Source organism: Rhinoderma darwinii, chromosome 12 (assembly GCF_050947455.1).
Source record: "Rhinoderma darwinii isolate aRhiDar2 chromosome 12, aRhiDar2.hap1, whole genome shotgun sequence".
NCBI lineage: Eukaryota > Metazoa > Chordata > Amphibia > Anura > Rhinodermatidae > Rhinoderma > Rhinoderma darwinii.
Window position 1 is genome coordinate 24,135,722 of NC_134698.1, and position 23,961 is coordinate 24,159,682.

Here is a 23,961-nt window from a genome sequence, read left to right on the forward strand (position 1 = left end):
GCAAAAAATAAGTCCTCGCACGGCTTTATTGATGGAAAAATCAAAAAGTTCTGGCTCTTAGAATAAGGTAACACAAAAAGTGAATGATTTTTTACAAAACGTATTTTATTGTGCAAACGCCATAAGACATAAAAAAACTATAAACATCTGGTATCGCCGTAATCGTATCGCCCCGCAGAATAAAGTGAATGTGTCATTTATAGCGCACGGTGAACGCTGTAAAATAAATAGAATTAAAAAAGAATAGTAGAATTGCTGTTTTTTAGTCACCGCGCCACCTAAAAATAGAATAAAAACTGATCAAAAAGCTGCATGCACCCCAAGAAAACTACAATGGATTCCTCAAGGGGTCTAGTTTCCAAAATGGGGTCACTTTTGGGGGGTTTCCACTGTTTTGGCACCACAAAACCTCTTCAAACCGGACATGGTGCCTAATAAAATGGAGGTCTCATAATCCGCTAGGTGCCCTTTGCTTCGGAGGCCGGTGCTTCAGTCCATTACCGCACTAGGGCCACATGTGGGATATTTCTCAAAACTGCAGAATCTGGGCAATACGTATTAAGTTGCGTTTCTCTGATAAATCCTTTTGTGTTATAAAAAAATGGTATAAAGAGGATTTTCTGACAAAATTTGTTTTTAACATTTCACCTCTACTTTGCTCTAAATTCCAGAAGAGGCTGGACGCAGCCTGCAGGGCTTAGGAGGGAAGCCTCCATGACAGCCCTAGGAGGGAAAGGGTTAAGTGTTGAGGGAAAGTTAGAAGGAGGTGGAGGAGGGACAAGGAGGAGTTGGGGGCCGTTACTGAGCTTCCCGCTGTTTTCGGCATTGAGCCGGAAGCAGCGGGAGGAGTAACACGCAGCTAGACAAGCTCCCCGTTGCCCCGCTCTGTGTGCCATGTCAGAGGCTGTAATACTTGCGCAGCTGCGCGCCGCTGCTGTGCACCACGGTCCCGGATGGTTGGAGGAGACCGTGGCAGCACTGACAAGAATCCCGGACGCCGAATCGCCACGTCAGGCCCGGCGTTCGAGGTCTGTTGTTGGGGACAGGCTCCCCTCCCCCGGCCCCCTTCCTAGAAGTAATATGGCGGCGGGGGGGGAGTCGGCAACACCCGCTCCTGCTCAGAGCAGGCTGGGAGCGTCGCCAGGGGTGATGGTGACTCAGGCTGGGTCTACCCGTAGCTCTCGGCGGTCCCGACCTCCAGAACGCCTCAGCCCGGAGGTGGTCCCGTGGACACGGCGTCGCAGGGGGAGCCCTAAAATGGACGCTGCAGGCCAGGCAGCTGGGAGGGCCGCCTCTTCCCAGGCCCTGCGTTCTGGCAGGAATCCCCGGCCGCGACGGGGTCCGGCGGTTATCAGGGAGTCGCAGGCCGGGCTCCCTGTCACCCCTCCCCCATCAGATGCAAGATTTGGAGGACAAGTTACGGCCGCCCGCCTGGTGATGTTCCGGCCAGGGGGCAGGCTTCATCAGGATCGTCGAGACGGACGCCTAGACCTGCAGCGACGTCGAGGCAACAGGTCCGGTCGGAAGTCTGGGTCCCAGGGGTCGGGCGGCAGGTTGCCGGCCCATCGGTCAGCGGGGCATCATCCCCGTTTCGAAGATGTCGGTGGGATGGCCAGTCGTCTGCGAGAGAGGAGCTGGAGGAAGGGGAACTGGACGTGTATCGGCGAGGTCAGGATGGTCCAGCTGACGGGAACACAGCGCCTGTGCAGCCCGGTGAGTGTATAACTCCATCTTTGTCGTATCCAAAGATTTTTATGTCGGGTGTCGGCGGGGGGGCTGCTAGCGTCGCATCGGTGGCCGGTAGTGGCGCGGGCGGGCGCGACGGCGCAGGTCTGGCGGACTTAGTGGGTTGCTTGCGGGAGCTGGTCGGGCGCCTAGATAGGGCGGCGGCGCCAGTAGTTACGGAGGTGTCCCCGGCAGTAGTTTGGGAAGGCCCCAGGGACGGGGGATTGTTACAGGCGCGGCCTGGGATGGCGGCTAGAGAGGCGGTCGCGGTGTCGGTACAGACCGAGGCACAAAAAGAAGGCGATCGGGTGTGTATTGATGATCGTGCTCGTGGGGAGGTGTATGTTTGCTTCGAAGGTCCGTTAGGGGCACACTTAAAGCAGGAGGTGCGTGAGCGGATCTGGAAGGACGAATATGTCGAAATTTTTTCTCTCCTGCCGCTTGCAAAATTCAATTTGGATAAGAGCAAGCGGGACGAGAGTAAGAAGGACGAGGAGGAACGTCGGCGGTATAGGCTTATCCCGCAGACGTTCGTCAATTGATCGCAGGCGTTCGCCATATTAGCCAGTGTAATAGGAGAAAAGGCACCGGAAAATTGTTCGGCGTTGTTTTGCTATTTTGATGCCATTGGGGAGGCTCATAGGGCGTACGGGGGGCAGGCGTGGCTAAGATACGATGAGCAATTCCGTCAGCGGAAAGCGGTTCGGCCGGCGATTCGGTGGGACCAGAAGGATATTGCTCTCTGGTTACGGGTTACGGCTCCGGTTAGGCCAGGGGTGGGCAAACTTTTTGACTCGCGGGCCACAATGGGTTCTAAAATTTGACAGAGGGGCCGGGCCAGGAGCATTTGGAGGGAGTGTTTGGGCCGGATATACTAAAGCATTAAATGTAGTGTGTGCAAACCTCATAGCACAGTAAGAACACTACAACCCAATTTATTAACTGTCTTTCAAATGTGAAAAATAGCCCTTATCAGTTAATAAATTTGTCTCAAGGAATATGCAAGATATGGCATTTACATACTATTTCGCAGATACTGGGAGAAGGAAATGTAAATAGATTAAAATAACATACGCACTGTGATTTATCAAGAAAAAAGTTCTGTTGACTCTGTAAATTAGCTGCCAACCTCTGAGCAGTAGCCGCCCGTTCTTGTGTTGACTGCTTGCTAGCATAGTTTGCATGCTTCGTGGCAAAGTGACGGCTGATATTGTACTCTTTGAAAACCGAAGGGCTTAATGGTGACGTGAAACGAAGTGAAAATTAAAGTGAAATAAAGAGAAATACGCGCCACATTAACCCCTTAATGACCGGGCCATTTTGCACGTTAATGACCAAGGATTATTTTTTGTTTTTCCACGGTCGCATTCCAAGAGTCGTAACTCTTTTTTTATTCCGTCGACATAGCCGTATAAGGGCTTGTTTTTTTCCGGGACGAGTTGTATTTTGTAATTGTACCATTTTTAGATGCTTATAACATATTGATTAACTTTTATTAACTTTATTTTAGGAGAGAATTGAAAATAAGCAGCTATTCCAGCATTAATTTTCACGTTATAAATTTACGCCGTTTACTATGCAGCGTAAATAACATGTTACCTTTATTCTACGGGTCGGCACGATTACGAGGATACCAAATGTGTAAAGGTTTTATATGTTTTTTCTACGTTTGCACAATAAAAACCCTTTTAGAAAAAAATTACTTGTTTTTGCATCGCCGCGTTCCAAGAGGCGTAATTTTTTTATTTTTCCGTCGATGTGGCCGTACGTGGGATTGATTTTTGCGGGACAATGTGTAGTTTTCATTAGTACTATTTTGGGGTACATAGGACTTATAGATGAACTTTTATTTTATTTTTTATGGGGGGAATGGGAGAAAAGAGAGAATTTTGCCGTTGTTTTTTGCGTTTTCTTTGGACGCCGTTCATCCGGCGGTTTAATTAATGTGTTCATTTTATTGGTCAAGTTGTTACGATCGCGGGGATACCATATATGTGTATGTGTGATTTGTTTTGACCGTTTTATTAAATAAAACCACTTTTTGGGGCAAAAAAGTAGTTTTATTTGACTTTGACTGTAATTTTTTTTATTTTTTTTTTCACAAACTTTATTTAACGGTTTTACTTTTTTTTTTTTAGTCCCACCAGGGGACTTCACTATGCGATGTGCCGATCGCATATATAATGCTTTGGTATACTTCGTATACCAAAGCATTATTGCCTGTCAGTGTAAAACTGACAGGCAACCTGTTAGGTCATGCCTCTGGCATCGCCTAACAGGCAGATGCTGAAGACAGACCTGGGGGTCTTTGTTAGACCCCCGGCTGTCATGGAAACCCGACGGCGACCCGCGATTTGTTTGCGGGGGCGCCGATCGGGAGACAGAGGGAGTTCCCCCCTCTGTCAAACATATTAAATGCCGCTGTCACTGTTGACAGCGGCATTTAATGGGTTAAACTGCCGGAATCGGCGCGTGCTTCGATTCCGGCAGTTGCAGCAGGAGCCAGGCTGTGTATAACAGCCGTGCTCCTGCCGCTGATCGCGTGGGTAAACTGTCAGTACCCGCGCGATCACAGGACGGATATATCCATCCTCCTGCGCGAACTAGCAGCTGCTGAGGACGGATATATCCGTCCTTCGGCGTTAAGGGGTTTCCATGACTCAAAACACGGTCAATGTGTTTTGAGTGCGCCATCTATTGGGAAAACGTGGGCATTGCAGGGAAAGGGGAAAAAAAAGGAGGTTTTTACTATTATTTGGACAAGTTCGGCGGGCCGGGTTAAAAAGCCTAACGGGCCGTATGTGGCCCGCGGGCCGTAGTTTGCCCATGTCTGGGTTAGGCAGTCCTTTCCCGGGAGCGCTGGCCAAGGGGGCCAGTCCAGTCAGGTCGGACAAGGGGGCGGGGCGAAGTTGGGATTTTGCTGGCAATTTAACGAGGGCCAGTGTAAGTTCGGGGCCACGTGCAAGTTCAAGCACGTGTGTTCAGAGTGTAATGGTGCATCACACGGGGCTGCAAAATGTATGCGAAAAAAGAGGTCAGGGAACAAGTCCTCCTCGGCTGGTCAAGGGGTTGTCACCGGTGAGGGTGGAAAGGATGGCCCCTTATCTAAATGAGTACCCGGATAGGGCGGCGGCCAAGTTGCTTTACGAGGGGTTTTGTGTTGGTTTTATTATTCCTCCGCCTCCTTATGAGGTCCCGGTTACGCGGAGGAACCTTAAATCGGCCTACTTGCATGCTGAGGTCGTGTCGGAAAAATAGTTTAAAGAAGTTTCGTTGGGTCGCATGGCGGGGCCTTTTGTTGATCCGCCAATAAAAGATTTAGTGGTGTCCCCGTTGGGCATCGTTCCAAAGCGCGAGCCCAGGATATTTCGTTTGATTCAGCATTTATCATTTCCCAAGGGTTCGTCGGTAAATGACGGGATTGATCACGAGTTGTGTTCCGTAGTGTATACCTCATTCGATAAGGCGGTGGGGTTGGTTCGTGCTGCGGGTCCAGGCGCGCTGCTAGCAAAAACCGACATCGAGGCGGCGTTCAGGTTGCTGCCAGTTCATCCAGAAAGCCAACGGCTGTTGGGTTGTTTTTGGAATTGGGCTTTTTACGTGGATCGTTGCCTTCCGATGGGGTGTTCCCTTTCTTGCGCATACTTCGAGGCGTTTAGTAGCTTCGTGGAATGGGTGACGAAGGGAGTAGCCGGGGTCGACTCGTTGATACATTACTTAGATGATTTCTTGTGCGTCGGCCCGGGGGGTTCGCCGGTTTGCGGTAATCTGCTTCATGCACTGCAGAAGGTGGCGAGGGATTTTGGGATCCCTTTGGCGCCAGAAAAGACCGAGGGTCCGGTACCGACGATTTGTTTTTTGGGAATTGAAATAGATTTGGTAGCAATGGAGTGTCGTCTTCCTGTGGATAAGTTGGGGGCTTTGAGTCAGGAGGTACGTCGGGCTTGTAAGTTAAAGAAAATTACGCTGCGTGAGCTTCAGTCGTTGCTGGGGAAGTTGAATTTCGCCTGCCGGATTATGCCAATGGGGAGGGTGTTTGGTAGACGGTTGGCGGCGGCAACGGCAGGAGTGCGTGCGCCACATCATTTTGTGCGGCTTAAGGAGGAGCATCGGGCTGATCTGCAGGTATGGGATGACTTCCTGGGCCAGTATAATGGTCGCTCGCTATGGATGGCTCCAGCGCAGGATACGAGTGATTTAAATATCTTTACGGATGCGGCTGGGGCGGGCGGTTTTGGAGCTTACGTGGGGGGGGTCCGTGGTGCGCAGGTCGATGGCCGGTTAGTTGGGTGTCCAGTGGACTCACGCGGAATCTGTCCTTGCTCGAGCTGTTCCCCATCGTGGTTGCGGCGACCATTTGGGGGGACAGGCTCAGGGATAAGAAGGTTTGTTTTTACTGCGACAATATGGGGGTGGTGCTGGCCATTAATAACATCACGGCGTCCTCTCCTCCAGTAGTGCAGTTGTTGCGACATTTAGTTTTGGTGTGCTTGTCGTTGAACGCGTGGGTGGTGGCGGTGCATGTGCCGGGGGTTCGGAATTGTATCGCTGATGCTCTTTCTCGATCGCAGTGGGACCGGTTTCGGCAATTGGCACCGGGAGCGGAAACGTCTCGGTTTGGCTTGTCCGGAACATCTTTGGGATCTGGTCTCGGTCCCGTAGAACGATTGGTAAAGAGGTCCTTGGCGCGCACGACGTGGAATGCTTATTCTGCTTGTTGGAGGCAGTGGGAGGAGTGGGTAAGAGAGTTGGGTGACGTCAACACGGATAGAGACAGGTTGGTGGCACTTTTGTACTGGTTAGGGGACGCCTGGGAGGCGGGGTTTTCATTGGCAAAGGTTAACCGTTTCATGTCTGCGGTGGCGTTTGGTTTTAAGTTGCGGGGCTTTCAGGATGTATCTAAGGAATTTTTAGTGGTACAGGCTTTGAAGGGTTTGCGCCGAGGTAGGGTGGAGGCGGAATCGTAGAAGGCCTGTGTCGTTTTCTTTGCTTGGCTCTTTGGGTGGTTCATTAGCATCGGTCTGTCGTTCTTCGGCCGAGATGAAGTTGTTTCGGTTAGCTTTTTCTTTAGCGTTCTTTGGGGCATTTAGAATTGGCGAGTTGGTGTCGCCGAGTACCAAGCAGGCAGGGGGGTTGAGACTGGGGGAGGTGAGCCTATATGCTGATCGGCTTGAGGCATGGTTGCGTCGGTCAAAAACTGACCAATTAGGAAGGGGAAAGCTGATAGTTTTGTTCGCCCTCCCGGGTTCGGCTATGTGCCCGGTCGCGTGCATGCGGGGGTTTAAGCCACGAGGGGGGTCTCCAGAGTTGCCATTGCTATGTCACGAGGACGGGTCATTTTTGTCCAGATTTCAGTTTGGAGCTGTATTTAAGAAATGTTTGGCGGCGGTTGGTGTCGCGGCGGGCTCATATTCATCTCATTCCTTCAGGATTGGCGCAGCAACAGAAGCAGGGCGCTGGGGGTTGGATGACGAAGGGGTGCGGCGCATCGGTCGTTGGGAGTCCAACAGATTTAGGTCTTATGTTCGCCCCCATCTGTTATGAGTCTTGTTGTTAGCGCTTAAAAAATGTTTGTGTGGTGGTGTCTAATTGTCTTTTCCGTTTCAGATCCGCCTCCGTGTTTGGTGTGGTTGCTGGGTCACTCGTACGTGCATTGGGGGGCTTTGAGGGCGGACGTCCGTCCGGACGGTCGCCAGTTGCGCATTCCGCGGCAGGATGCGGTTTTGCATTGGCTGGGATTTAGAGGTATGTCATGGAGCAGGGTGTTAGCAGAATTCCAGACATATGCCCGGCTTGATAGGGTCCCAGAGGTATTAGTATTGCACGTGGGTGGGAATGACTTGGGAGTCCGCCCCTTTCGGGAGTTGGTGCGTGATATAAAACACGATATGTTGTGTTTGTGGGTGTCTTATCCCAGGTTGGTAATAGTGTGGTCGGACATTGTCCCAAGAAAACATTGGCGGTTGGCTAGGTCAGTCATTAAAGTTAATCGGGCGGTGTCCCGTTTTGTAGCCAAAAACGGGGGCATTTGCGTGCGGCACAGGGATTTGGAAGCGGGAGTGGGGAATTACTGGAGGAGTGATGGGGTTCATTTGACCGAGGTTGGTATTGATCTGTGGAGCCTGGCAATAGCAGAGGGAATTGAAAGGGCGGTGGTGGTGTGGCGGAACTCACAGGCTTAAGGTCAAGGCCTGTTTCGCGGTGGCGGGGGGAGTCCTTGAGGCCAGTCAGTACAAAATGGTGGGGGGGTCGCATCGGGGGTATGCGTCCCCCAAAAAAGGTACATGGTTGAAGACTTCATCGGGTGTTATCCCTTTGAAGTGGTCTTCTGGTGGAAGGTATATCACTTGAAGGCTTCAACGGGTGTTATCCCTTTGAGGTGGACTTCTAGTGGTTGGAGCCATCTGCAGAGGTGAGCGGTGCCTCCGAGCTGGTTTACGGCTGGTGGTAATTGGTTGGTGGTGGTTGCAGATGGCTAACTCGGGGTGTTTTTAAAAGGAATATCTAAAATGGCTTCAAGGACTTCCTCTGCTCGGATTAATGTTAACGTTAAAACTGTTATTTATGATTCTGACCCATGTTGGGTCATGTGAATTATTAGGAGGAATTCTCAGGTGGATTCCTAATTAGTTATCCGAACGTTTCGGATTTAAATTGTTTTTATAAAACTGTGAAATTAATAAACGGCTGCTGTGGCCATTTCACATCCAACCTCGGTGTCACGTGTCTTTTCTAAAGGTGGGGGTGGAGGGATAGGAAGGGATAAGGGAAGGTTCACTAACACACGACTCTACTTAGGCAGGTCAAGAAGAGGCTGGACGCAGCCTGCAGGGCTTAGGAGGGAAGCCTCCATGACAGCCCTAGGAGGGAAAGGGTTAAGTGTTAAGGGAAAGTTAGAAGGAGGTGGAGGAGGGACAAGGAGGAGTTGGGGGCCGTTACTGAGCTTCCCGCTGTTTTCGGCATTGAGCCGGAAGCAGCGGGAGGAGTAACACGCAGCTAGACAAGCTCCCACCCTCCCGCCCTTTGTTCGTTATCCCTGGGGGTCTTTATGTACGTCCGTCTATGAGTGTTGTGATTTTATGGTGCTTATTTAACATGTTTTTTTTTGTTTTTTTTCTCTTTTCATTCGGAGTAGGTCCTGGTGTCATGGCAGCTGGCGGGGGGAGTCCTTGAGGCCAGTCAGTACAAAATGGTGGGGGGGTCGCATCGGGGGTATGCGTCCCCCAAAAAAGGTACATGGTTGAAGACTTCATCGGGTGTTATCCCTTTGAAGTGGTCTTCTGGTGGAAGGTATATCACTTGAAGGCTTCAACGGGTGTTATCCCTTTGAGGTGGACTTCTAGTGGTTGGAGCCATCTGCAGAGGTGAGCGGTGCCTCCGAGCTGGTTTACGGCTGGTGGTAATTGGTTGGTGGTGGTTGCAGATGGCTAACTCGGGGTGTGTTTAAAAGGAATATCTAAAATGGCTTCAAGGACTTCCTCTGCTCGGGTTAATGTTAACGTTAAATTGTTATTTATGATTCTGACCCATGTTGGGTCATGTGAATTATTAGGAGGAATTCTCAGGTGGATTCCTAATTAGTTATCCGAACGTTTCGGATTTAAATTGTTTTTATAAAACTGTGAAATTAATAAACGGCTGCTGTGGCCATTTCACATCCAACCTCGGTGTCACGTGTCTTTTCTAAAGGTGGGGGTGGAGGGATAGGAAGGGATAAGGGAAGGTTCACTAACACACGACTCTACTTAGGCAGGTCATGTGAAACACCTAAAGGGTTCATAAACTTTCTAAATGCTGTTGTGAATACTTTGAGGGGTCTAGTTTCTAAAATGGGGTGTTTCATAGGGGTGTCTAATATATGGGCCCCTCAAAGCAACTTTAGAACTGAACTGGAACCTAAAAATAAATAAATGAGGCAATACTTCGCTTCTTACATTATACTGATAATGAGCAGTGCCCACCCCGAGATGACCCCAGTTTTTAACGTTTGTATAAACGGAGACCCCTATTAGACCATTTCTGTGCCCGGTTTTCCCAAGCATACACCCCCGAGAAGTGTATTTCTGTTGATGAGTCCTTGGTAGATTTTAGAGGGAGGGTTCAATTCCGCCAGTACCTGCCGGGTAAGAAGGCAAGGTATGGCGTGAAGATGTATAAGCTGTGCGAGAGTGCATCAGTGCGAGAGTGATACAAATTTAGGATATATGAAGGGAAGGACAGCAGTATTCAGCCCCCAGAATGCCCCCCCCCCCCTCTTACTGGGAGTTAATGCAAAAATTGGGTAGGATTTGGTGCACCCACTGCTGGATCAGGGTTACCACCTCTACCTGGATCATTTTTATACCAACGTCCCACTCTTCAACTGCCTCACTCCCAGAAGTCCTGCGGCATGCGGCACTGCTAAAAGAAATCTGAGAGGCCTCCCTAAGACTCTGCTTGGGCAAACAAGAAGGGGTGAGAGCAGGGCACAATCTAGCAGCAACATATTGTGTGTCACGTACAAGGACAAGAGAGATGCCACACCAGTACCCATGTACCTGTACGAGGTACCAGTACAGAGACCCCCAAACCAGACTGCATACGGGACTACAATATGTACATGAGAGGGGTGGACTTGTCAGATCAAGTCCTGAAGCCCTACAGCACCATGCAGTGTGGTATAAGAAGCTGGCCGTGCACATCATTATCAAGAACCTAATCTTTAGGGACCAAGAAGGGGGCACCCAGTACTTCTGGAAGCAGGGCCACAGGCATCGTACCAGGGCAACACTTTCCAGAAGAAGTTCCCCAAACTGGCAAGAAGGGAAAAAGTCAAAAGAGGTGCAGAGTCTGCTATAAGAGGGGGATAAGGGAGGACACAATATATCAATGTAACACGTGTCCCGATAAACCAGGGCTCTGTATGAAAGTGTTTTAAAATTTATCATACATCCCTTAGATTTTTCATCTACCCTGACGCACTCCGCACAGCTTATCTCCCTCATCTTTCCCTTCTGAGCCCTGCTGTGTGCCCAGGCAGCTAATAACAGCCACATGTAGGGTATTGCCGTACCTGGGAGAACCAACATTACAGTTTATGGGGTGTATATCTCCGGTGGCACATGCTGGGCACACTATATCGGATACTGAAATGGCATAGATATATAGAAAATTGCAAATCTCACACTGCACCATCTGCTGCGCATTATCTTTTACACAATACCTGTGGGGTCAAAATGCTCACTACAGCTCTAGATGAATGTCTTAAGGGGTGTAGTTTTTAAAATGGGGTCACTTCTTGGGGGTTTCAACTGTACTGGTACCTCAGGGGCTTCTGCATACATGACATAGCACCAGAAAAGCTCCAGTAGGCCAAATGGTGGTGTTTTCCTTCTGAGCCCTCCCATGGGCCCAAACTGCAGTTTATCACCACAAATGGGGTATTGCTGCACTCAGGAGAAATTGGGCAATACAATTGGGTATTTTGTTCCCTGTGAAAATAAGAAATTTTGATAAAAAATTACATCTTACTGGAAAAAATGTTTTTTTTTAAATTTCACAGCCCAATTCAAATACGTGCTGTGAAAAAACTGTGCAGTCAACATGGTCACAGCAACCATAAATCAATTCCTTGAGGGGTGTAGTTTCCAAAATGGGGTCACTTCTGGTGGGTTTCCATTGCTTTGATACCTCTGGGGTTCTGCAAATGCGACATGGCACCTGAAAACCAATCCAGCAAAATCTGGACTCCAACAAACACATAGCGCTCCTTTCCTTCTGAGCCCTCCCATTGGCCCAAACGGCAGTTTATCACCACAAATGGGGTATTGCCGCACTCAGGACAAATTGCGCAACAAAATGGGGTATTTTGTTCCCTGAGAAAATAAGAAATTTTGATCAAAAATGACATCTTATTGGAAAAAATTAATTTTTTTTTAATTTCACAGCCCAATCCAAATACGTGCTGTGAAAAAACTGTGCAGTCAAAATGGTAACGACAACCATAAATGAATTCCTTGAGGGGTGTAGTTTCCAAAATGGGGTCACTTCTGGAGGGTTTCCATTGGTTTGATACCTCTGGGGGTCTGCAAATGCGACATGGCACTCGAAAACCAATCCAGCAAAATCTGGACTCCAACAAACACATAGCGCTACTTTGCCGTTTCGGCCCATGGGAGGGCTCAGAAGGAGTTTTTTCACCACAAATGGGATATTGCCGCACTCAGGACAAATTGGGGAACAAAATGGGGTATTTTGTTCCCTGTGAAAGTAAGAAATTTTGATCAAAAATGACATCTTATTGGAAAAAATTACATTTTTTTAAGTTCACAGCCCAATCCAAATACGTGCTGTGAAAAAACTGTGCGGTCAAAATGATAACAAAAACGATAAATGAATTCCTTGAGGGGTGTAGTTTCCAAAATGGGGTCACTATTGGGGGATTCCTACTGTTTTGGCACCTCAACACCTCTTCAAACCTGGCATGCTGCCTAAAATATATTCTAATAAAAAAGGGGCCTCAAAATGCACTAGGTGCTTCTTTGCTTCTAGGGCTTGTGTTTTAGTCCACGAGCGCACTAGAGGCACATGTGGGACATTTCTAAAAACTGCAGAATCTGGACAATACATATTTAGTAGTGTTTCTCTGGTAAAACCTTCTGTGTTACAGAAAAACATGTAATAAAATTGAAATTCAGCAGAAAAAATGAAATTTGCAAATTTCACCTCCACTTTGCTTTAATTCCTGTGAAATGCCTGAAGGGTTAAAAAACTTTCTAAATGCTGTTTTGAATACTTTGAGGGGTCTAGTTTTTAAAATGGGGTGATTTATCAGGGTTTCTAATACATAGGCCCCTCAAAGCCACTTCAGAACTCAAGAGGTACCTTAAAAAAAAGGCTTTTGAAATTTTCTTAAAAATATGAGAAATTGCTGTTTATGTTCTAAGCCTTGTAACGTCCAAGAAAAATAAAAGAATGGTTAAAAAACTATGCCAATCTAAAGTAGACATATGGGAAATGTGAACTAGTAACTATTTTGGGTGGTATAACCGTCTGTTTTTCAAGCAGATGCATTTAAATTATGAAAAATGCAATTTTTTCGAAATTTTCTCTAAATTTTGCAATTTTTCACAAATAAAGACTGAATATATCGACCAAATTTTACCACGAACATGAAGCCCAAAGTGTCAAGAGAAAAAATCTCAGAATCGCTTGGATAGGTTTAAGCATTCCGACGTTATTACCACATAAAGTGAAATATGTCAGATTTGAAAAATGGGCTCTGAGCCTTAAGGCCAAAACTAGGATGCGTCCTTAACCCCTTAAGGACGCAGCCTAGTTTTGGCCTTAAGGCTCAGAGCCCATTTTTAAAATCTGACATATTTCACTTTATGTGGTAATAACGTGGGAATGCTTAAACCTACCCAAGCGATTCTGAGATTGTTTTCTCGTGACACATTGGGCTTCATGTTCGTGGTAAAATTTGGTCGATATATTCAGTGTTTATTGGTGAAAAATTGCAAAATTTAAAGAAAATTTTGAAAAAATTGCATTTTTCAGAATTTAAATGCATCTGCTTGTAAAACAGACGGTTATACCACCCACAATAGTCACTAGTTCACATTTCCCATATGTCTACTTTAGATTGGCATCGTTTTTTGAACATTCTTTTATTTTTCTTGGACGTTACAAGGCTTAGAACATAAACAGCAATTTCTCATATTTTTAAGAAAATGTCAAATGCCTTTTATTTAAGGTACCTGTTCAGTTCTGAAGTGGCTTTGAGGGGCCTATGTATTAGAAACCCTGATAAAACACCCCATTTTAAAAACTAGACCCCTCAAAGTATTCAAAACAGCATTTAGAAAGTTTTTTAACCCTTCAGGCATTTCACAGGAATTAAAGCAAAGTGGAGGTGAACTTTGCAAATTTCATTTTTCATGCGGAATTTCAATTTTATTCATTTTTTTTTTCTGTAACACAGAAGGTTTTACCAGAGAGACACTTCTAAGTATGTATTGTCCAGATTCTGCAGTTTTTAGAAATGTCCCACATGTGGCTCTAGTGCGCTCGTGGACTAAAACACAAGCCCTAGAAGCAAGGAAGCACCTAGTGCATTTTGAGTCCCCTTTTTTATTAGAATATATTTTAGGCAGCATGCCAGGTTTGAAGAGGTGTTGAGGTGCCAAAACAGTAGGAATCCCCCAATAGTGACCCCATTTTGGAAACTACACCCCTCAAGGAATTCATTTATGGCTGTTGTTACCATTTTGACCGCACAGTTTTTTCACAGCACGTATTTGAATTGGGATGTGAAATGAAAAAAATTTCATTTTTTCCAATAAAATGTGTATAAATTTGTGATCAAAATTTCTTATTTTCACAGGGAACAAAATACCCCATTTGGTTGCCCAATTTGTCCTTAGTGTGGCAATACCCCATTTGTGGCGATAATCTGCCGTTTGGGCCCATGGGAGGGCTCAGAAGGAAAGGAGCGCTATATGTTTGTTGGAGTCCAGATTTTGCTGGATTGGTTTTCGGGTGCCATGTCGCATTTGCAGAGCCTCAGGGGTATCAAAGCAATGGAAACCCACCAAAAGTGACCCCATTTTGGAAACTACACCCCTCAAGGAATTCATTTATGGGTAATGTGACCATTTAGACCCCATAGTTTCTTTACAGAACTTATTTGAATTGGGCTTGGAATTAAATAAATATATATTTTTTCCAATAATATGTCATTTTAGCACAAAAATTCTTATTTTCACAAGAAATAAAATACTCCATTTTGTTGCCCAATTTGTCCTGAGTGCGGCAATACCCCATTTGTGGTGATAAACTGCCGTTTGGGCCCATGGGAGGGCTCAGAAGGAAAGGAGCGCTGTGTGTTCTTTGGAGTCCAGATTTTGCTGGATTGGTTTTCGGGTGCCATGTCGCATTTGCAGAGCCCCAGAGCTATCAAAGCAATAGAAACCAATCACAACTGACCCCATTTTGGAAACTACACCCCTCAAGGAATTCATTTATGGGTCTTGTGACTATTTTGACCCCATAGTTTCTTCACAGAACTTATTTGAATTAGGCTGGGAATTAAATAAATATATATTTTTTCCAATAATATGTCATTTTAGCTCAAAAATTCTTATTTTCACAAGAAACAAAATACCCCATTCTGTTGCGCAATTTGTTCTGAGGGCCGCAATACCCCATTTGTTGTGATAAGCTGCCGTTTGGGCCCATGGGAGGGATCAGAAGGAAAGGACCACCGTTTGGCCTACTGGGGATTTTCTAGTGCGAAGTCATGTATGCAGAAGCCCCTGAGGTACCAGTACAGTTGAAACCCGCAAGAAGTGACCCCGTTTTAAAAACTACACCCTTAAGGCATTCATCTAGAGGTGTAGTGAGCATTTTGACCGGAGACCTACACCCCATAAACTGTAATGTGGGTTCGCCCGGGTATGGCAATACCCTACATGTGGCTGTTATCAGCTGCCTGGGCACACAGCAGGGCTCAGAGGGGAAAGACGAGGGGGGATAAGCTGTGCGGAGGGCATCAGGGTAAGTAAAATTGGGGTAAATTATAAACCAAGGGATGTATGATAAATTTTAAAACACTCTTTCATACAGAGCTCTGGTTATTCGGGACACGTGTCACATTGATATATTGTGTCCTCCCTTATACCCCTCTTATAGCAGACTTTGCACCTCTTTTGACTTTTTCCCTTCTTGCCTGTTTGGGGAACTTCCCCTGGAAAGTGTTGCCGCCCTGGTACGATGCGTGTGGCCCCGCTTCCAGAAGTACTGGGTGCCCCCCCTTCTTGGTCCCTAAAGATTAGGTTCTTGATAATCACCTCTTGAAATTCCAGGAAAGTTCCCGTCTGGCCTGCACATCGACGTAGCACGTACGCATTGTACAAAGCCATCTGTATGATGTGCCCGGCCAGCTTCTTATACCACACCGCATGGAGCTGTAGGGCTTCAGGATTTGATCTGACAAGTCCATCCCTCCCATGTACCTATTGTAGTCCAGGATGCAGTCTGGTTTGGGGGTGGCCTTTCCTTCATATATCCTAAACCTGTAGGTATACCCTGATGCACTCTCGCAGCTTATACATCTTCACGCCATACCTTGCCCTCTTACCCGGCAGGTACTGGCGGAATTGAACCCTCCCTTTAAAATGTACCAGGGACTCATCAATAGAAATACACTTCTCGGGGTGTATGCTGGGGAAAACCGGGCACTGGAACGGTCTAATAGGGGTCTCCATTTATATAAACGGTCAAAACTGGGGGTCATCTCGGGGTGGGCACGACTCATTATCAGTATAATGTAAGAAATGAAGTATTGCCTCATTTATTTATTTTTTTAGGTTCCTGTTCAGTTCTGAAGTTGCTTTGAGGGGCCCATATATTAGAAACCCCTATGAAATACCCCATTTTAGAAACTAGACCCCTCAATACTTATTGCCCAGATTCTGCAGTTTTGAGAAATATCCCACATGTGGCCCTAATGCGGTAATGACTGAAGCACCGGCCTCCGAAGCAAAGGAGCACCCAGTGGATTTTGAGGCCTCTTTTTTATTAGGCACCATGTCCGGTTTGAAGAGGTCTTGTGGTGCCAAAACATTGGAAACCCCCCAAAAGTGACCCCAATTTGGAAACTAGACCCCTTGAGGAATGCATTGTAGTTTTCTTGGGGTGCATGCAGCTTTTTGATCAGTTTTTATTCTATTTTTAGGTGGCGTGGTGACTAAAAAACAGCAATTCTACTATTGTTTTTTTATTCTTTTTTTTTTACAGCGTTCACCGTGCGCTATAAATGACATATTCACTTTATTCTGCGGGGCGATACGATTACGGCGATACCAGATGTTTATAGTTTTTTTTTATGTCTTATGGCGTTTGCACAATAAAATACGTTTTGTAAACAATCATTCCCTTTTTGTGTTACCTTATTCTAAGAGCCAGAACGTTTTTATTTTTCAATCAATAAAGCCGTGCGAGGACTTATTTTTTGCGTTACGAACTGTAGTTTCGATCAGGACCATTTTTAGGTACATGCGACCTTTTGATCTCTTTTTATTACATTTTTTGGGAGGTGAAGTGACCAAAGAATTGTGATTGTGGTGCGGTTTATTATTATTTTATTTTACGGCGTTCATTGTGTGGGATAAATAACGAAATAATTTTGTAGTTCAGGCCGTTACGGACGCGGCGATACCAATTATGTATAGTTTATTTGTTTGTTTATATATTTTTATTAATAATAAAGGACTGATAAGGGAAAAGGGGGATTTTTACTTTTATTACTTTTAAATCTTTTATTTTCTTATTTTTACACATCTTTTCTATGGCATAGCCGGACGCCATTGTTTGGTGTCCGGTTGCCATAGTCACCATCGCCGGGCGCTATCGCGTAGCAGGCCGGCGATGGCAGCTTAACCCCTAAAAAGCCGCGATCTTTATAGAACGCGGCTTTTAAGGGGTTAATCAGCGGGGACACAGCGATCGGTCCCCGCTGTAGGAGCTGTGACAGCTGCTGAACAAGACAGCAGCGTCACAGCTCCTGTATGTTTCGGGAGGACGGCCGAAACGGCCGTTACTCCCGTGACGTACTATTACAGCATGGAGCGCGAACGATACAGCTGCCATGACGTAATAGTACGTCAAGGAGCGGGAAGGGGTTAAGGGGTTAATGGGAGTTAATGAGAGATAAGGAAACAGGTTTTGTTGGGGTTCCCAATGCCTGGAGCGGCAATTTTTTGGATGATAAATCGAATCAATAAGCCATAAAAGTATGTAATGGGAAAAGAGATAGATAGATGGACGGACAGACGGACGGACGGACGGACGGACGGACGGACAGACAGACAGACAGACATGAGACAGATAGATAGATAGATAGATAGATAGATAGATAGATAGATAGATGGATAGATAGATAGATGATAGATAGATAGATAGATAGATAGATAGATAGATAGATAGATAGATAGATAGATGATAGATAGATAGATAGATAGATAGATAGATAGATAGATAGATAGATAGATAGATAGATATGAGATAGATAGATAGATAGATAGATAGATAGATAGATAGATAATAGATAGATAGATAGATAGATAGATAGATAGATAGATAGATAGATAGATAGATAGATAGATAGATAGATATGACATAGATAGATAGATAGATAGATAGATAGATAGATAGGATAGATATGAGATAGATAGATAGATGATAGATAGAAAGATAGATAGATAGATAGATAGATAGATAGATAGATGATAGATAGATAGATAGATAGATAGATAGATAGATAGATAGATAGATAGATAGATAGATAGATAGATAGATAGATAGATAGATAGATAGATAGATATAATATGTGACTCCAGCGGCCGGTACATTATATATATATTAGGATTGTACACAGATATTATCCAGTCTTATTTGTTTTGGCTTCTGTACTTTACAATTATCCCTAATAAGTGGCGTTCTGCCAAGGAGTTATCCCTGTGCGGCACCTGCCCCTTACATGCCCACTCCCTGCCCGCTGGCAATGTCCTAATTATTTAATAGACGGAGCATTATGTTGGCTCAGCATTTTACAACAATCACTTACACGCTTCTGATCTGCCCCATCACATCACATCCCGGGATCCTCATTACACTGTTTTTTACATGTTTTTGGTACAATGTTTATATTAGGCCTCATGCAGACGACAGTAGCCATGTGCACGGCCGCCATTTGCCTTGTGTTTTTTTTTTTCTGTTTCTGGAAAAGCTGAGTGAGAACGACGGCCTCCATAAGGGTTGTTACCCAACTTGCCTAGACCCCTGAAGGGTAAACCTACCTAATAATGCAGCAGTATAACAGCAGGGGCACGGTCACTGTATAATTAGGCAGACTTGTCATTCAGGAGACTGGGAAAGCTGGGTGACATCCAGTACAGCTGCCATTACAGCGCATATAGGACTTGTCACCCAGATTTATTATGTTCCTGAATGGTAAATCCCTCTGATCGGCAGCACAAATGTTTCTGAAGGAATTGATGGGGCCTCATAGCAAAGAGAAAAACAGCGCCCCCTTCTGATGCTGGATGAGACCACAACACCCCTGACCACTTGGGACACAAGGTCTTGGTGCTTATTTGCTGTCATCCCGTCCCTGCAGATTATCTCCACAGCTTCATGTTATAAGCAGAATTATAGCAAACATATAATAAATGCAGTCTAGTGAAATAAGAGTCATGTCCCTTTAAATTTACTGTTACATACATCACTGATCAGCAGCCAATGGGATCGCTGGATTTGAATTTGAAACAACAACCGCTCAGTGGACCTCAGTGTGTTACAGGACAACGGCGAGTGAAGTTGGACGTCGGTGAGTTCCCCCATAATGTGATATAACTGACCCCCATTTATCTCATCCCCCATGATGCTTCATTCATGTTATTAGGAATTTATCATTTACCCTAAATCCCGGATTGTCTGTGAGTTTCCAGAAATAGGGGAGATCTCCTGACAGAGCAGACAAGGCCCCCACAAAGACTGCTGGAAACCACCACGAGGGGGAGCTGTCATATTGTATTTATATTACCCCCAATAACTAATATTTAACCTGTATAAATATGGAAATTGTGAGCTCCCCCTAGTGGTGGCTGCAGGCTGCCAGCATTTCATCATTTATTCTATGCCTGTGTGATGGGAAGCGTCTGCTGGAACTGGTTATATAGGACCCTCTGCTGCCAGTAATGTTTATTAGGGACCCTCTGCTGCCAGTAATGTTTATTAGGGACCCTCTGCTGCCAGCAATGTTTATTAGGGACTCTCTGCGGCCAGTAATGTTTATTACGGACTCTCTGCTGCCAGTAATGTTTATTAGGGACTCTCTGCTGCCAGTAATGTTTATTAGGGACCCTCTGCTGCCAATAAGGTTTATAAGGGACTCTCTGCTGTCAGTAATGTTTATTAGGGACCCTCTGCTGTCAGTAATGTTTATTAGGGACTCTCTGCTGCCAGTAATGTTTATTAGGGGTACTCTGCTGCCAGTAATGTTTATTAGGGACTCTCTGCTGTCAGTAATGTTTATTAGGGACTCTCTGCTGTCAGTAATGTTTATTAGGGACTCTCTGCTGCCAGTAATGTTTATTAGGGGTACTCTGCTGCCAGTAATGTTTATTAGGGACTCTCTGCTGCCAGTAATGTTTATTAGGGACCCTCTGCTGCCAGTAATGTTTATTAGGGACCCTCTGCTGCCAGTAATGTTTATTAGGGACCTTCTGCTGCCAGTAATATTTATTAGGGACTCTCTGCTGCCAGTAATGTTTATAAGGGGCTCTCTGCTGCCAGTAATGTTTATTAGGGACTCTCTGCTGCCAATAATTTTTATTAGGGACTCTCTGCTGCCAGTAATGTTTCTTAGGGACTCTCTGCTGCCAGTAATGTTTGTTAGGGACTCTCTGCTGCCAGTAATGTTTGTTAGGGACTCTCTGCTGCCAGTAATGTTTATTAGGGACTCTCTGCTGCCAGTAATGTTTATTAGGGACTTTCTGCTGCCAGTAATGTTTATTAGGGACCCTCTGCTGCCAGTAATGTTTCTTAGGGACTCTCTGCTGCCAGTAATGTTTATAAGGGGCTCTCTGCTGCCAGTAATGTTTATTAGGGAATCTCTGCTGCCAGTAATGTTTATTAGGGACTCTCTGCTGTCAGTAATGTTTATAAGGGGCTCTCTGCTGCCAATAATGTTTATTAGGGACTCTCTGCTGCCAGTAATGTTTATTAGGGACTCTCTGCTGCCAGTAATATTTATTAGGGACTCTCTGCTGTCAGTAATGTTTATAAGGGACTCTCTGCTGCCAATAATGTTTATTAGGGACTCTCTGCTGCCAGTAATGTTTATTAGGGACTCTCTGCTGCCAGTAATGTTTCTTAGGGGCTCTCTGCTGCCAATAATGTTTATTAGGGACTCTCTGCTGCCAGTAATGTTTATTAGGGACTCTCTGCTGCCAGTAATATTTATTAGGGACTCTCTGCTGTCAGTAATGTTTATAAGGGACTCTCTGCTGCCAATAATGTTTATTAGGGACTCTCTGCTGCCAGTAATGTTTATTAGGGACTCTCTGCTGCCAGTAATGTTTCTTAGGGACTCTCTGCTGCCAATAATGTTTATTAGGGACTCTCTGCTGGCAGTAATGTTTATTAAGAACTCTCTGCTGCCAATAATTTTTATTAGGGACTCTCTGCTGCCAGTAATGTTTATTAGGGACTCTCTGCTGCCAGTAATGTTTCTTAGGGACTCTCTGCTGCCAGTAATGTTTATTAGGGGGCACTCTGCTGGCATTATGTGTGGGTGCATTGCTGGCATTATTTTTAATGAGGGGCGGTCTGCTGGAACTGTTTATAGGGTCACTCTTCTGACGCTGTAAATGGGGACTCTTTGGTTGATGTTTTGGGGTGTATTCTGTACTTCTGAATGGATTTAACATAGACAAAATATTCATGTCATATATCTTTATAGGGCAGCAATGAAATCCCATATAGCATATGTATTTGTGTCCAGTATTACTTATATTCCTCCTCCTATACGGCTACAAATACCAGTACAGGCCACACTCCAATGTATTATCACTGTGTGTATATATATATATGAGAGTACAAAGCCCAAAATACAGTAAAATCCACCGTGGAGAATGTTACATGAAGATTTCCAGAGATAAATGTTCTATAATGTCAAGATGTAAGAAATAAACAGCGCAGAAAACGATGATCGCACATGATAAAGAGATTCTCCCACCAGAAACATTTCTCACCTATACACCGGAGGGGCCATACATGTTTAATCACTGCCGGGACCCCCACGATCAATAGTACTGGGGTCCCCAGTATCCGTTTGTCCAGAGGCATATTGTGAAACTCCTGGGGTCCAGTGTGATATTTATAACAGGGCCCCCATCTACTATGTGATGTTTGTCATACTGGCGTCTTCTTTTTTAGCCTCTGGTCCCCTCAGGTATCAGGGTCTGGGTACTACTGCTACCTCTGCACCCCTATAGCTACACCCCTGCTCTCCTCCACAACCGGACGACTGCAGTGTGGAGGAGATTGTAAGAAGAGATGCAGCCGCACACTGACACCTCATACAAGATCTATGGGAGCTATAGGACCGCCAAGCGCTGTACTGTCCAGATTATGGCGCTGCGTGGTCTGTACTTGTGCACTGCTATTCCTTATGGGTCATAGATCATGTGACCTGAGGCACCAATCACAGGCCACAAACTTGAAGGTACCGTATGCAATTGGTGTCCCGAACAATTAATTATTCAACTCAGAATTTTGGATCTTTTTAGATTAAAAAAAATATATATATTTTTGGACATTCACTATTAATACATGTGGAAAGTTGCAGGATTTTGGGTCTTTATCAGATCTGGGACTACATCTCTTTTTTGTGTTTCAGATTGTGATTTGGATACTACAGTTCAGGACGGGTACAGGATGGCAGCGAGCAGCAGATCTCTGGAGGTCAGTGGCTTCATTGTCCTGTTTTTTCCTTCCCTGTGATGGACATGTAGCAGGAGACTTGGATCCAGCAGGAGAGGTCCATGTGGCCGGCTGTCCACTCAGACAAGTAGCCGCTTATTGAGTAAGAGCCCCGGACAGGTAACAATTCCACAAATCACCGGCTGCTCATTTGTAAAACTGACTACTTGTCCTACTGTCCATTCCTGAGGAGGGATAAGTGGTCACTTACTGGATTCTCTTCTCTTTAGGACATCTATCGGCAGCAGGAATCCGCTTTTGGACTTAGACCCTTCATAAGTGAGTTTTTTTTAATAATTAGACTTTACCACAAGAAAGTGATTGATAGATGATCTCAAAATACAGTAAAATTGCTTTGTATCTGATAATCCCGAAAATGTTGTCATTTAGCACAAAACTGTACTATAATGTGGAAGACTGAGCAGAGAGAACCAGTAAGGAAATTGAAGATTGAAACTAAGATTTCTATACTTTTCTATGCCCATCCAATAATCCAGAATATTTTAAAATAAAGCACCTTTTATGTCCCATTGATGACAGATTAAAGGAATATTTTTGTAATGTTATGTTATGGTTTATGGTGTCGTTTTATGACTGATCCCATTATCTGGTTGTTTTCTCTCTTCAGCTTACCCCAGCACCACGGAGGAGAGAGATCTACAGCGCCTGATCTACTGCACGAAATTCTTACCATCACCAATCTTCAAGATGGAGGTCAGTGATCATACTGGTTATTATGTTCTCTCTCTATAACAGATTTGTCCATATTCTTTCTATAGATGGAAAAATGTTATTGGATCGTTTCAATAGACAATTGACTGAATATTTTATCTTCATAGCGCCTCATGCCAACGAACCGCGAAGCTCAGAGGAAATATCTGCCATGGCCGTGGGATGAAGAAGAGCCAAAACCTACATCAAGCCATCTGTGTGAGGATCTGAAGGAAGAAGAGGTCAAGAAGGAGGAAGGAGAGGCAGAAGAGCGCGAGGAGGAACAAGTGCAAGAAGACCATGAGGAGGAAGACCACGAGGTGGAAGACAAGGGGGAGGAAGACAATGAAGTGGAAGACATGGAGGAGGAAGACAAGGAGGAGGAAGACAATGAAGTGGAAGACATGGAGGTTGATGAGAAATCAGACAACGAGGATGAAGAAGAAGAGAATGTGGTTGAAGAGAAAGAGGAGGATGAAGAGAAAGAGGAGGAGGAGGAAGAGAAAACGGTTAAAGAGGCGATGAGAAGAATTCAGTGTCGGACAGGAAGAAGAAAGAAAATCCGCCAGCATTCCTTCCTCCATGATATGATGAAGAACATCAGAGGGAAGAGGAACATCATCTGGACCATCCTCCTCAGACCAATGAGAAGATGAAGACTTGTATGGAAACATCTTAACTGTTATTACATCAACAGCAACGACAGTAATATTAATAATATGATAATAATAATATTAATAATTGTTAGATTAAAAAGGTCAGTCATATTAATATTGGTAGCAAGAGTGCAGTAATATTAGAAATAGTATAATAATAAGAGAGTAATAACAAAAATAATGATATAATAATAGCAGCAGCTTTGATCCAGGGTTCTCGGGCTGATCGCCTTTTCCCGGGATCAAGAAGGAATTTTCCCCCTGTGACATGAATTGGCTCAAATTGTCCAGGGTTTTTCGCCTTCTTCTGGATCAACAGCTTTAGGAATAGGGATATAATAAA

The 23,961-nt window shown here is 45.2% G+C and overlaps 1 protein-coding gene across 1 annotated transcript; it reads left to right on the forward strand.

Annotated features, from left to right (window-relative positions):
• Positions 1-1,256: 1,256 nt before the first annotated feature.
• On the forward strand, positions 1,257-23,961 carry LOC142664695 (uncharacterized). Its single transcript, XM_075843948.1, has 5 exons — positions 1,257-1,713; positions 22,169-22,233; positions 22,482-22,530; positions 22,880-22,965; positions 23,091-23,961. The coding sequence occupies exons 2-5, from the start codon at positions 22,207-22,209 to the stop codon at positions 23,616-23,618; spliced, it is 690 nt and encodes a 229-aa protein (XP_075700063.1). The 5' UTR covers positions 1,257-1,713; positions 22,169-22,206; the 3' UTR covers positions 23,619-23,961.